This window comes from Amblyraja radiata, chromosome 26, assembly GCF_010909765.2.
Source record: "Amblyraja radiata isolate CabotCenter1 chromosome 26, sAmbRad1.1.pri, whole genome shotgun sequence".
NCBI lineage: Eukaryota > Metazoa > Chordata > Chondrichthyes > Rajiformes > Rajidae > Amblyraja > Amblyraja radiata.
This window is the reverse complement of record NC_045981.1, coordinates 34883627-34898154: the sequence shown is the minus strand read 5'-3', so window position 1 is coordinate 34898154 and position 14528 is coordinate 34883627. Positions and strand designations below refer to the sequence as shown.

Here is a 14528-nt window from a genome sequence, read left to right as displayed (position 1 = left end):
TCCAATACATTTACCTTTATTTTTGCATTAAATCACAGCAACATGCAGTGGTACAAACCTTGAGGCAGTGATCCACAGCTGGTTACGAATGAAGCAACATTAATGTTTCCATCAAGTTTTATTACAATAAGCTTTACAACAATACAGAAATTTGGTATGCCCCTGTTTATGTTCAAAAATAGTTTTGTTAAGCCCGGCATCCAGCTGGATACGGGGCACGTTCAACAGTTACATAATCAAAAAGCAACTGAACAGGTATTTGGGACAGAAACAAGAAATTACACCAGAAGCCTTCACCAAACAATGTTGGGGACACAACAGTCCAACAGCACCTAAATGTGCTGTGAAGGCCTCACTTCTGATTTTAATTCAAAAGCAAATTTTAATTTACAGAACTTGCCTTTAAAAGGTGGTACTGTACGTTCATGTAACTCCAGCGCCTTCAATTTTTTTAATATATAAACGGACCACATTTATTATACTTCACTTCTAAAAACCTAGATGAAACACGAGAAAAGAAGCTATACAACATGAATTGCAATAACATTGGGAGGGTGGGGTGCAGGGAATGGGAGAGGAGAGAGAGAAAATACTCTGACAGGGTTTTGCTTTTCAAGAGTATGATTTTCTTTTCCCTGCTAGAGGTAAAATAAGAACAGCATGTTGCAGCGTTCAGCAAGTTTTTTGTGGTCATCATTTAGCAGGCTGGAAGAGGTTTACGTTTTTTTCTTTAAAAAAAAAGTTAAAGTCACTTATTGTCACTGAAGCTTGTCTAGTTAACAGCAAGTTGAGAAAAGGTTGAATCTCCAAACCTATTTATGTAGGTACAGCAGCTTCAGTAACGGCCCCCCTGCGACATTACTGGGGGCCTCATTCCGGACATTCCCATTGGCGGTCGAGGGGGTCCACCCTGGTAAGGAGGCACCATAGGAGGTCCCTGTCCATATGGAGGCATGCCACCAGGGAGGTATCCTGGCATTCCCTGGGGAGGGCCACCATACTGACCTGAAAGCAAAGGAAAATGGCAACGTTAATCAGAAGCCTTGTCAAATGGAATATGGGACATTTACAAGATTCAGACGTTAAAATGTATCTATGAACATTGATTTGGCCGCAAGAAACTGCAGATGCTACAATCTTGAGCAAAAAGTGTTAAAATAATCCAGCAGGTCAGGTAGCATCCCTGGAGAACATGGATAGAGGAGTTACTCCAGCATTGTGTTTGTTTTTTTACCCATCTGTTAATGTATACCCAGTGTCATGCAGCACAATACTCTCAACAAGAGATAACCTAAGTCTGAAAAGGGAAAATTCCACTCATTGGCTGATATTCAAACCAACAGAAATTCAACCTTCAGCAGTGACATGCTTGCTCTTTTTCACTCTCTCTGGGCAATAAGGAATTTCTCACACATCAGCTTCAATAGACAAAGGACAATAGACAATAGGTGCAGGAGTAGGTCATTCAGCCCCTCGAGCCATTCAATGTGATCATGGCGGATCATCCCCAACCAGTACCCCGTTCCTGCCATCTCCCCATATCCTGACTCCGCTATTTTTAAGAGCCCTATCTAGCTCTCTCTTGAAAGCATCCAGAGAACCCGCCTCCACCACCCTCTGAGGCAGAGAATGCCACAAACTCGCCACTCTCTGTAAGAAAAAGTGTTTCCTCGTCTCTGTTCTAAATGGCTTACCCCTTATTCTTAAACAGTGGCCCCTGGTTCTGGACTCCAACATCGGGAACACGTTTCCTCCTTCTAGCGTGTCCAAACCCTCAATAATCTTATACGTTTCAATAAGATCCACTCTCATCCTTCTAAACTCCAGAGTATACAAGCCCAGCCGCTCTATTCTCTCAGCATATGACAGATCCGCAATCCCGGGAATTAACCTTGTAAACCTACGCTGCACTCCCTCAATAGCAAAAATATCCTTCCTCAAATTAGGGGACGAAAACTGCACACCATAATCCAGGTGTGGTCGCACTAGGGCGCTATACAACTGCAGAAGGAACTCTTTGCTCCTATACTCAACTCCTCTTGTTATGAAGGCCAAAATGCCTTCACTGCCTTCAAGCTAGCATGATCAATTTTTGCAATTTAATTGACCTCTGCACTCCATCTCTGACTGTTCCTCCATCTTGCCTCTGTTGTACACAACTTATTACATCTACGAGTATTAAGAATCATTGGCGAGGTACAGAAGCAGACACCTCTGACACATTGGCAATCAAGCACTCATTTTTACACTCATCCTACCCAGTTGTGAGTCTGTAGAATTCTCTGCCTCAGACGGCAGTGAAGGTCAGTTCTCTGGGTACTTTCATGAGGGAGCTAGATAGGGCTATTAAAGATAGCGGAGTCAGGGGATATTGGGAGAAGGCAGGAACGGGGTACGGATTGAGGATGATCAGCCATGATCACGTTGAATGGCAGTGTTGGCTCGAAGGGCTGAATAGCCTACTCCTGCACCTATTGTCTATCCCGTTTTACCTTCAAATCTACGTACTAGACGCAATTTATAACGGCCAGTTAATCGGTCAACACTCATGTGTTTGAAATGTGGGTAAAACACACAAGGGAAACTTACATGGTCACAGGAAGAATGGGCAACCCCCACACAGAATTAAACCCGTTGAGCTATGAGCCAGCTTTGCCAACTTGCCATGCCAAAGACCGGCATTTTCTGTTTTATTTCAAAATTGCAGCCGAGGTAGCAGAATGTACCAATAACTTTTATTTGGGAAAGCTGGAAGGATTGTGTTTTCTTAAAACATTTGTGATTAGGAGATAAATTTTAAATGTGGCCAAAGCGATGATGAGCTTCGATAAGAGTAAATACACTTCTTTATTATCAGAATCAGTACCTGGTAAGCGCACTTGCAAGGTGACTGGAAAACAATGGCAACATACAAAAACATTTGGAATGCATTAACTAAAAATATGGCAAGAGCAGACTTAGTATCAGGATAAATGCATGAATACTTGTAGGGCAAATATTTATAGGAATATATAAAAATCATAAGCTAGGGTACTGTTCAATATGCCTCTACCACACTGCAGACATTGGATTTTGTCCCTGGAACTGTTACACTGCAATGTTGAGACTATATTCTGCACTACATATACTTCTGTTCACACAACCCATTTTATTTGATTGTATATATGTATAGTATCATCCGATTTGAACGGATTGCAAGCAAAACAGAGTTTTTTTCTCTATGCAGATATTGGTGACAATGATAAAGCTAAACACCCGTGGTGAAAATTTGGTTTAAATGTAAAAACAGTTAACATAAATGGCCAAATGCCTGCCCCTTGCAGTTACCGTGGTGTCTGCACCCCTCACTTAGAATACCACAAGAAGGAGATGTGGAATGTCTTTAGTCAGAAGGTGGTGAATTTGTGGAATCCATTGCCCCAGAAGGCTGCCGAGGATGTCAATTGATATTTTTAAGGTGGAGATTCATAGATTCTTGATCAGTACGTGTGTCAGGGGTTATCGGGAGAAGGCAGGAGAATGAGGTTGAAAGGGAAATAAAGATCAACCAGAATTGAATAGCGGAGTAGACCTGATGGGCCGATTGGCCGAACTCTGCTCCTACAACTTGTGTTCCAAGAATGGAATGGAATACTTTATTGTCACATGTGACCAGGCACAGTGAAAATTATTTGCTTGCATACCCAATACATACAAATAGCGACCACCTACGGCGCTGACAAAGTTACAAAGCACGCCGGCTCCTCATTTTGTTCTCCCCTCTGCCGGGTCCCTATTGTCCTTTCTTCATTCCCCACCCCCCCCCCCCCCAAATATATGCCCCACATACACGAGTCCCACCCGACCGAATTTGGCCCATATCCCTCAAAACCTTTCCTATCCACATACCTGTCCAAATATCTTTTATGTTATCCAATTATCATAAATCTCTAAGTCAAGCAAAATCCAAAATTATTGGTATTTTTAATACTCTCTTACTTTCAATTAGAATTAACCATCATTACAAGTTAAGAAAGTGAATGGTTCCAACCTGGTGGTGGCATGGGAGGTCGCATCGCTGTTTGCTGAGGTGGCATCCCTTGTTGTGGTGGCATCATGCCGCCCATCGGCCCAACAGGTGGTGGCCCCATTGTCGCCTGGCCTTGACGAGGGATGTTACGCTGGTACTTTGGAAACTGAGCTCTCCTTTCCTCCTGCAGGGCAAAGCAAAGAAAATTGCAACGGCACATTAGTTTTCCCCCCTGCAAAGGACAGAACTTTTTATAAGAATCTGTTATTGAATTTGCATAGGCACAGCAAGGTAACATAACACGTCTTTAAATAAAACTCTTGAATGACCCACACTTACCAATGATATATCCTCATCTGGATGGATCAACTTACTAGTTGCACTAGTTGTGGTTAGAGTAGCAGGCTTACTAGTAACAGGGACAGCGGGCTTGGCTGTGGCACTGTTTGACGTGCTTGTAGCGGTAGCTGTGGATTGAGTGTAGGCCGGGAATGTGGGCTTTGGAGGTTCTGCAATGGTGACAGGGGCGCTGCTCAGGGGTTTAAAATCTGTACCCACTGGTCCGGACACGGACTGCTGGCTCTGTGGGATCAACAAGAATCATATTAACAACAAATCCAAAAGAAAAGAGAGAAAAGAATTTCAAGCCACAAGCAAAGCAGATTACACTTTCACAAATAACATGCTATTCTCGGAATGAAGGTTTACAAGTTTCAATTGTTAGAGCAATCAGAATTAACCTCAGTGGCAACAGAAAGGGTGCTTGAAATTACACGATTTTCTGATTCAATTTAAACTGGGAAACCTTCAACAAGACTCTGCATCATATAAAGCTGTAGGAAGTGTGTTTGATTATGTTTAAAAAATATATAAGTGCTAACTCTACAAAGTAGTACAGCACACTACACCGGATTTACATTACACAGCCCATACACAACTCCAAAAGCCTCTAAAGCTGGTTTAATGCATGCTCAAAAGTTATCCTGTAGGTGAAGCGCTGTGAATTAGTCTAACACCAGAATAGATAGTGACTCCCTGCGTACTTGTGCTGCACTAGGAAACAGAGGCTTAGAGGAAGTTGAGAGGTTGGCTGAATTTGATGAAGCTGTAGTGGAGGCTGTAGTTGTGCTTGAAACACGAGTCCCCATCTGAAGCATAAAAAGAGCAGACAGTGAAAACCCTCAACAGCTGCCAGTAACCGACACTGACAAAAGGATAACCATCAAAAGTTCAATGTATTAAAACCTAGAGGAATAGCAATTTCCAATATTTTACTATTTATCCCAAATAAACCAATTCCTACCCCAAAGTGTCAATTGCAACGAGTATCTAAGTAATAAAATAATCCACATATCAGGAATTTGATTGCGATAGAATAATACGAGAAGCAGACAGCTTAGAGTTGGCATGCACTTACTTGTCCAGCACTGGGGAAGAGCGGCTTTGCGATGGGGGACTGTGGACCAGGTCCAGGTAGTGGTGCTCTACTGGGTACACCAGGTGCAACCACAGGTTGTGACTGGGTCATGGACGGCCCACCTGGGCGTGGAACAGGTGGTGGCATACCTGGAAGAGCACACAAAAACTATAAGAGCAAGACAATTTACAAATTAAATGCTCCAGCACTTTATGTAATGTACTTGACAATTAGCTCTTAATTTGCTAAGAATCGACGGCTATAGGCACTGAATTATGTTCAAATATTAAATGATCAGTTCATCAAAACATACATTTTAATTCTGGAATTCATCCGTCGGTGTACTTTAAAATTTTAAGTTCTATATAATAAAATAATATGCATCATAAGATCTACTTCACAATAAAAATGCCCTGTATCTACAACCAGTGAAAGAACAGCGTAAAATATCAACAGCTCAGTCCCGCCATCCCAGGGATCAATCTCGTGAACCTACGCTAGACTGTCTCAATCACAAGGATGTCCTTCCTCAAATTAGGAGACCAAAACTGTACACAATACTCCAGATGTGGTCTTACCAAAGCCCTATACAACTGCAGAAGAGCCTCTCTACTCCTATACTGAAATCCCCTTGTTATGAAGGCCAACATTCCATTAGCTTTCTTCACTGCCTGCTGTACCTGCACTCCAACTTTCAGTGACCGGTGTCCAAGGACACCCAGGTCTCGCTGTACCTCCCCCTTACCTAACCGCATTGAGATAATAATCTCCCCCCTTGTTTTTGCCACCAAAGTGGATAACTTCACATTTATCTATATTATACTGCATCTGCCACGCATCTGCCCACTCACTCAACCTGTCCAGGTCACCCTGCAACCTCCCAACATCCTCTTCACAGTTCACATTGCCACCCAGCTTTGTGTCATCCGCAAACTTGCTAGTGTTGCTCCGAATTCCCTCTTCCCAACACCGAGCCTTGCGGCACTCCACTCGCGACTGCCTGCCATTCTGAAAAGGACCCGTTCACTCCTAACATTATGACAAGAAAGATGAGGTGGAGACTTAAGTCTGAAGAACGGTCCTGACCCAAAACGCAATGTTCCCCAGCGATGCAGCCATGTTACTCCAGCACTTTTCAAATCCCATTTCTTGAACCAATGCAGTTCTTTGGGTCAAAGGGCTTCCAATGATATTGAGCAGGGATTTTGGGGACTTAAGAAATATATTGCTGTAAGGATGTCCATGTCACAAAGCTATGCAAGCTGGAGGACTTGAAGTTGGTGTTCCTATTCACAGTTGCCCTTCTCCTTGGTGGTAATGGTTGCAAGCTCAGAAGGTGAAGAATACAGGCTTGAAAGGTGTCTGGAGAAGCAATGTGTTCCAGCTACAGTGCATTTTATAGATGCAATAGTTATGCAATATCCAAAAAAGGAACATAAAAACACAACTTTTTTTTTTAAAGCACTTATTCATAAACAATGGCTATGTTAGCCCAGCAATCGTGCATTATCTAAATAATTTGCACGAGAAGCTACTTTTCCCAAGAAACCTTAACAAGTCAGGTGGGTTAAGACTCCATTACAATAGACTAATTATCATATTTACCAGCTTCCCAATTTAGCCGAATTACAAATTCATGAATGTGTCAAGTTCATTAGTCTAATGCCCCTGTCCCACTTAGGAAACCCGAACGGAAACCTCTGGAGACTTTGCGCCCCACCCAAGGTTTCCGTGCGGTTCCCGGAGGTTGCAGGTAATGGAAGCAGGTAGGGAGACTGACAAAAACCTCCGGGAACCGCACGGAAACCTTGGGTGGGGCGCAAAGTCTGCAGAGGTTTCCATTCATGCTTCCTAAGTGGGACAGGGGCATTAGACTGCTGGTCTAGTAACTTAACTATTACATTTTTACAAAATTATAAAACCTTTTTTCTGAAACATCCCACCTCTTTTCAAGTAAGATTTGCCAAGTAAAAACAAACAAATCACTCAGCCATGTCTGCGTTATTTTTGGAAATGCTCAAAGGTACTTTTCTGAAGTTGCTATTTTGTATTATTATTATAGATCTTAAACTATTTAAAATTATTATTCTCTGCAATACAGACCTAGGTTGCCACCAGCCATTTTCAAATACCCACCAGGGTGCATGCCTGGCATCATGGGTGGCATTCCAGGTCCTGGAGGCATCATTCCACCCATAGGCATCATTCTGTGAGTACAAAAAAGCTCCAATTAGATTACTGCTGGACGGCACAGTGGTGCAATCTCAGGGGCCCAAGGTTTAAACCTGATCTCAGGTGCTTCCATTTCCTTTCAAGTCCCAAAGACAGGATGGTTGATAAATTAATTTGCTAAATTGCAAGTATTGTGAGCATGTCTTCTGAGAATCAAACTGCAGATAAGAATGAATAGCTTACAGGAAATGAAGGAGACAGGATCGATGGGACTGTTCCCAAGCTGGCACACAGTCGACAGAGCAAACTGTCTTTGCTGTTAGGAAAACAAAAGGCCCAAAGCGTGCCGAGTTGGCTGGTGTAGATCTGTCATGTGTCCCAGAGTGAAGATGGTGAGCAGTGAAAGGCAGCCAAAGCTCTTGATCCCAAAAGCTACCAGTAACTTGTCCAGAGCTTTCTTTGTTGACCAAAACAGAGAAAAAGTATGAGAGCTAGCAGTATGGAAAAGTAGACTATAAATTGCTGAATGGTTTAATTACCTAACACAAACACTAGTAACTTTGTGGAATAATCAGTTGATTAGGAGGGTGCTTTATCTTGTCCAAAGCAGGGCAATATGATAATTTCACAGCATAATGTGTTGGTGTGCGACAAAATATAACATGCCGCTTAATTTAAAAAAAGTCTCACTGCTTAAAACGGATGATAATATGGAAGTAAATCAACACACTGACCCTGGAGGCATCCCTGGCATCACCGGAGGCATTCCTGGCATCATAGGAGGAACACCTGGTACCACTGTTGGCACACCTGCAGATGAAAATAAATTCAATCATGTAAAGAGCGAAATCACAACTAATCTAGAATTATTGGAAAGAAGAACCTGCTATGCGACCTTGCTCTGACAGCTGAGCATAGAAATCTCAAATTATCAGATTGAAACTAGTTGCAATAGATTGCACAAAGAATCTCTTGCACATATGGATAGGAATGGCCAAGAGGAAATGCTGCCAAACTGGTAATAAACCCAAACAATGCTATGCACATTTGGAAACAGAGGAAATCAAGAAGCCCGAATCATTTTTGTAAATTCCACATCCAGTAATGGCTCGCAAGTATTTCTGGCAGTGCGTGAGAAATATATATATACAAGCAGTAATTAATTTTAACATAGTTCCATCACCTGGTGGAATCCCGGGTGCACCTGGTACATTGTGCATACCCGACTGGTTCATATGTGAAATGAAGTTCTGCTGTTGCTGCACTCCTTGTTGTTGGAACGAGGGCCCAGCTTCTGTGTCGTCATCATCAAACTCGTCAGAATCGTCATCTTTCTGCTTCTTTTTCTGACTTTCAGCTGGAGGAAAATGTAAAAATTTAAACATCTGCAATCGAAAGACCATGGTTAAACTCAGCTGACTAATCATTTTGAATCTTTCTTCCAAATATCTTCCACTTAAAGTGTTCTACAATCGACGCTTCAAAATTAAAAAGCAGGAGCATTCAACTGAATCACAAACCCTATCTTTATTGCAGGAAAATCTGGACAATAGGGTCATTAGATTGGATTGGAATCCATATTGTTTTAAAAGAAAAAATGAGTAAGGTCTGTTCCTATGGCCATAATTTTGTTCTCTCAGTGAGGGAGATAGTCTCCACCTTCAATCTAGTTAGCTGGAATTCCCAGCATTGAAGGGGATTCTGAATAAGAACATCATGCTTAAACACTCAGCCACATAGGTGCTAAATACAGTATCACTTCAAAGAGTCTCCTGGACGCAGTCTAGTAACTTTCACGAGAAACTGCATCTTAATAAGATCTAGTCACACCGGCTAGTCATTTACAATCAAGACTCATAAATAAAATCCATCTAGATACCGTCGTATCTAAACTTCAATATGTAACACTTTGGGAGGCTCTAAATAGGAGCTAAATAAATACAAGTTACTTTGCTTTTTATTTGTCCAAGACATTTGCAGAACCAATTCGGCTCAATTCAGCCAAAAAATTGCCAGTGGACAGACTTCGTGATAACTTCTAGATCAAGAAATGATGACATGGCAGGTATTTACCTTGAGTCTTCTGTTCAAGTAGACGCCTCCTCTCCTCCATATCCTTTTCTGGAATGCCCTCCATTCCATAGATTTCCAGCTCTATGTCTGTTCTTCCTGGAATAGCATTTGGGACTGCATCTATTGTTTCCTTGTGAACCTACAAGGCAGAAATATTCCATGACATTTCAAAACATTGTTGCAAATACAATTGGTACAATAAAAATCTTTCAATTTACAAATATATCTAGTTCACAGAGCAACTCAATTAAAAAAAAAATTAAAAAAAAAAAAATTGGTAATACAGAACTTTTGACCCATTATCAATGTGACTTAAATTTGCAACATCTTCATAAGTAAAAAAACCTCACTTAATTTATCCAGTTGGTGGTTACAAATGTGCTCCCATCTTCCTTACAGGAATTGCATAAAAATCAAACCACCCCGAAACAAGAGTAATTCTGCCTCTGATCTTTTTTACCAATCAACTTGAAATAGTCCTCTAGTCACTGATGGCAGGTAGTATTTATCCTTATTCATTTTTTGTTAATTCACATCATGATTTAAAGATATGAAATCTCAGCTCACTAATTCTTCCACATTACAGAAGTTCCTCATTCCCTGCTACTATTCTGTTAGATATTTTAAACTTAGAAAAAAGCCCCAATAAAACAACTCAGCACAAAAAAAAGCAGACTATTGTTTTATGCTAGAGCAGTCGCATATCTAAAATTGAAAAAAGAGCACACAGACCATTCTCAAAACCACTGTTGTTGTACAACAGTGCAGTCCAATTAGATTAAAAATTAATTAAACATCTGAACAAAGTCAAAGAACATCTGACAAGCATCTTAAAATCAGCTAATGGTTTTGCATCCATTACGTTTCTGCAAGGTTGTGGCCACATGACACTGAACAGCTTTCTCACAGATCCAGCTAGCAGCAGAACCTGCATAAAATCTAAACTGGGTGTCTATTGGACAAGCCTCAAATAACGGAGGAGATATGCTACTTAGTTTCATTCCTGTAAAACTATTTTTGGGAATGCCTCAAGGTATTCCTCATTAAAAACGTAGTCAAATAAATCCTGCGTCCCCTTTCCCCAATGCCATGCATTAGAAATGCAGAGAAATGGCGAGCAGGTCATTTCCTCCAGTCATTAAAATGCTCATCACGAGACAGAGCATACTTTGAGGAGATTTTGCAGTGGAACAGTAATCAGTCATCCCATCACAATATCCAGTCCCTTTCCCATTACACCATCACAAATTGAACCAAACTTTAATATCTCAGTATGTTCCAGCGGCAGCGGCCACCCAATGGCCCAGTGGACGACATCGTCGGGAGCTCGCAGGTCACAGGTTGGTGACCTGTTCTCCGGAGCTCCCGCAACATCTGCGTCCGCTGGACTGGAGGGCCACAGCTTCGACCACCCCGGGCCGCGGAATTGAACCGGCCCATTCGCGGAGCTCGGATTCAGCCGCAGGACTGACATTACTTACCATCGCCCGGCGGGGTCACAACATCTGAAGCTTGGATCGCCTCGGCGCAGAGGGAGAATAAGAAGGGATCAAGACATGGGCTTGATCAGCTAGTTAAAGCTTTGGTTAGAGGAAATGACAAAGAAATGGGATACTAACAATGATCTACTGTAGAACAGCATCTCATATTTCGCTTGGGCAGCTTACAGCCCAGTGGTATGAATATTAATTTCTCTCACTTCAGGTAGCCCCAGCATTCCCTCTCTCTATCCCTCCCCCACCCAAGTCACACTAGCTTCTCATTTTCACCCTACAAACAGCTAACAAATGGCCCGTTTCCTTTATCATAGCTCCTTTTTTTGCATATTTTTCATTCATTGTTCTTTATCTCTCCACATCACCGTGTTTCCCTTATCCCTAACCAGTCTGAAGAAGGGTCTCAACTCGAAACATCACCCATTCCTTCTCTCCAGATGCTGCCTGTCCCGCTGAGTTACTACAGATTTTTGTGTCTATCATTGATCTACTGGAGAGCAGCGCATGCATGATTTAAGACACTAAGCTCAAGCCAATTAAATGCACTCTTATTTTGTTAGACTTAGCACCCAAGCTGATAGTCTGGTTAAAGTACAAGGTGTTCTTAGTTTCTTGCATGATGCTTGGATGTTTCAGCAAAACCACCTTAATCAAAACATAGAAGTCCTTCACCGATTACATGAGGAGCAATAATTAGGCCAGACAACTAAATTAGGTACTCGTTTTTCTTTATAAGCCACTGACAGCTCTCAGAATTAAAATATACAGATAATTAGTATTCCTCCAGGAGATCGTCCACATTTCAAAGTACTACCCAATGCAGCAAAAATATACCATACACATTAATGCATCTGTAGACATTACTTTTATACTAAGAAACCCCTGAGCAAACAATTAGTTAACAAGATAGGAGTTCCCACAATTTTCAGTAGTGCCATTTTCTCTTCATGCACCATAACATAAAGTTGACAATAGAGGTATGATCCCACACTTGTACCCAAAAGTCTGAATTTTAATCAGACTGGAAAACAGTTAATTCTCAAATAGCCAGACAAACCAACACTAAAAATGCAGCCCACTTCTTCACTCGCCCTCCACTTGCTAGTCCTGGAATCCAGCTTTTACACCTCGAATCCAGCTTTTACACAATGCCTCATCTACGTTGCAAGCAAAGTGTCACATGTCACAATGTGAAGACCTGGGGTTGAGCCTGTGCCTTGGTCATAATTCATCACAGCCACCAGTATTATCACGATGATATTCAATTTAAAATGTTGCAGTCATTATGTGCAAGCAGGCGATATATCCACTTGATGGTAGCAACATCTGTAAATTATTCATGGCCTGGAGGCTTTTAGGACAAGATATAAAAACTACACAATTGCTGGCTCTTGCCTGCCTTGAATGCTCCAGTGTTGTATTACGTAATGGATTTCAGAGGCCATGCAAACCGTTTACTCAATAACAATCCATTTAAAATGTACAATTAAAAAAACTACGGCAATGAAAAAATCCCAGTTTCAACATTATTCACATTTATTTTGAATATGTTAGTAAGTAGACAGAAATTACCTGCATGCAGTGAATTGCAAGACCTGGACCTGTATACAACTTTTTATGACAAATATGACATTTGAAGTGTTTTGCTTTTTGGTGCTGAATAAGAATCTTCTCGTCATCAAAATCTCTGTTGCAGTACCTGAACAGCTGTGGTTAAGGAAAAGAAAAAAAGCCTGCGTGCGCAAAATAAACCAAATACGAGACAAAGAAACACAAAATTACTTGATAATTAGCTAGAGCAGTTTAATATTTACAGGTTTTAAAGAAGCAAGAGATAATGGAACTAATTCTGGAAAATGGTGCAGAAGTAAATGGAGCAAACTCATTAAATAGTAGATATGAGGGGCTGAATGGCCTACTCCATTTTCTAATGCTATGTACTACCATACAACAAATACAAGCCTTAAGCTTAATGAATGGTCTTGTCTACATACACAAATAACCACAGATGCTGCCTGACCCACTGAGTTTTCTTATTTTGGGTGATGCTTACTCTTCATTAAATATGAAAATAACAGGATATTACACATTGTTTTTGAGAAAGACTGAAGTACAAAAATGTACATCCCTACATTACGGCAGACTACATTTCATGGATAAATATTGACTCCAGTGTATCGGAGAGAATCAGAAGAATCATAAAGACCACACATCCAGCGACGGCTGGATAAGAAAGTGGAGACACGAGAAACTGCTGGAGGAACTCAGTGGTTCAGGCAACATCTGTGGAAGGTATGCAGAGGTTTCTGGTCAGGATTCTTAATCGTACTCAATTTTGATGACAAAATAGCTTGCTTATATCAGGACGGTAAAGTAGTCACATCAAATATCTTGGATAGATCTTCTACCTTTGGTAGATTTTGGGGCCCTTCTTCAGACTGACAGACTCAAAACCACACCCGTCCTTTTTCTCCAGAGATGCTGCCTGACCCACTGAGTTACTCCAGCACTTTGTGTCTATCTTTGGTACAAACCAGCATCTGCATTTCCTTTCTACACACAATCACAAAAACTCTTCTTTCTTTGGCCATTCCTTCTTATCTCATCGTGTGGAAGACACAGAAGCTTGAAAGACTCATGAACGGCTTCAACCCCTCTGTCAGTCCTTCAATGAGTTCGGGTACTGCCCCAGTTTGCTCTACCCATAGCGGACATCGACTTCGTCTCTCGGATTGATTCACTGCAATGTGAGAACTATATTCTGCGCTCTGTATCTTCCCATTTTGCTTTATCTATTGTACTCGAAGTTGACGTTGTAATGTATGTATAGTATTATCTGATCCGTTTGGATAGCATGCACAACAAAACTGTTCACTGTACCTCTGTACACGTGACAATAATAAACCTGAACCTAACTGGCAGCGCCATCTTAATCCGGCAACGGTCTGAAACCAGGCGCTTTCATCTCACGCACACAATAAATCCGCGGCCTGTAGCCTGGTTATAAACAGTTTACAAGGTCCGCACAGCCTCCCCTGTCAGCGGCCGGAGTTTATAACACTGCCGCCCGCTGCAGGGCCCCGGCCGCCGCTTCTTTGTCCTCTCCACCGGCGCCTAGATAATGGCGGCCGCAGCCAGCCGCCCGCAAGGATACCAGCACCACGGCTTCATCTGCTTCTTCTTCTTGCGGCCCATCCTGTCGCGGTTTCTTTTCTCGAGCGAAGCGAACGAGGGAAAGATATAGAGAGGAAAGGAGCGGGTTTAAAATCAGCGGCCGAGCGTTTGTCTCTCTCTCTCTCCTCCTCGCCGCAGCGGCAACAGAACAAAATGGCGCCGCGCTGGCTCTGCCCCACCTCACAAC

At 42.0% G+C, this 14528-nt stretch overlaps 1 protein-coding gene across 4 annotated transcripts; it reads right to left on the bottom strand.

Moving 5' to 3' along the window:
• Positions 1-14528, bottom strand: znf207 (zinc finger protein 207). 4 transcript variants are annotated; one of them, XM_033044652.1, is made up of 11 exons: positions 14322-14507; positions 12740-12866; positions 9672-9810; positions 8782-8955; positions 8333-8408; positions 7563-7633; positions 5427-5575; positions 5053-5157; positions 4349-4591; positions 4031-4193; positions 1-1005 (listed from the first exon to the last, which is right to left on the bottom strand). In XM_033044652.1, the coding sequence occupies exons 1-11, from the start codon at positions 14360-14362 to the stop codon at positions 836-838; spliced, it is 1458 nt and encodes a 485-aa protein (XP_032900543.1). In that variant the 5' UTR covers positions 14363-14507; the 3' UTR covers positions 1-835. The 4 variants fall into 4 exon arrangements, with proteins under 4 accessions (XP_032900543.1, XP_032900545.1, XP_032900544.1 ...); XM_033044651.1 differs by having other exon boundaries at positions 112-1005; positions 7530-7633; positions 14322-14515; XM_033044654.1 differs by lacking the exon at positions 5053-5157.

What these genes read in the sequence shown, in the direction of transcription:
- znf207 (XM_033044651.1), bottom strand. Translation starts at nt 14,362, where the DNA reads ATGGGCCGCAAGAAGAAGAAGCAGATGAAGCCGTGGTGCTG. An exon ending in CAGATGAAGCCGTGGTGCTG is followed by an intron (nt 12,867 to 14,321) that starts GTATCCTTGCGG and finishes ACAGCTGTTCAG; the next exon opens with GTACTGCAACAGAGATTTTG. An exon ending in TTGCAATTCACTGCATGCAG is followed by an intron (nt 9,811 to 12,739) that starts GTAATTTCTGTC and finishes TCTGCCTTGTAG; the next exon opens with GTTCACAAGGAAACAATAGA.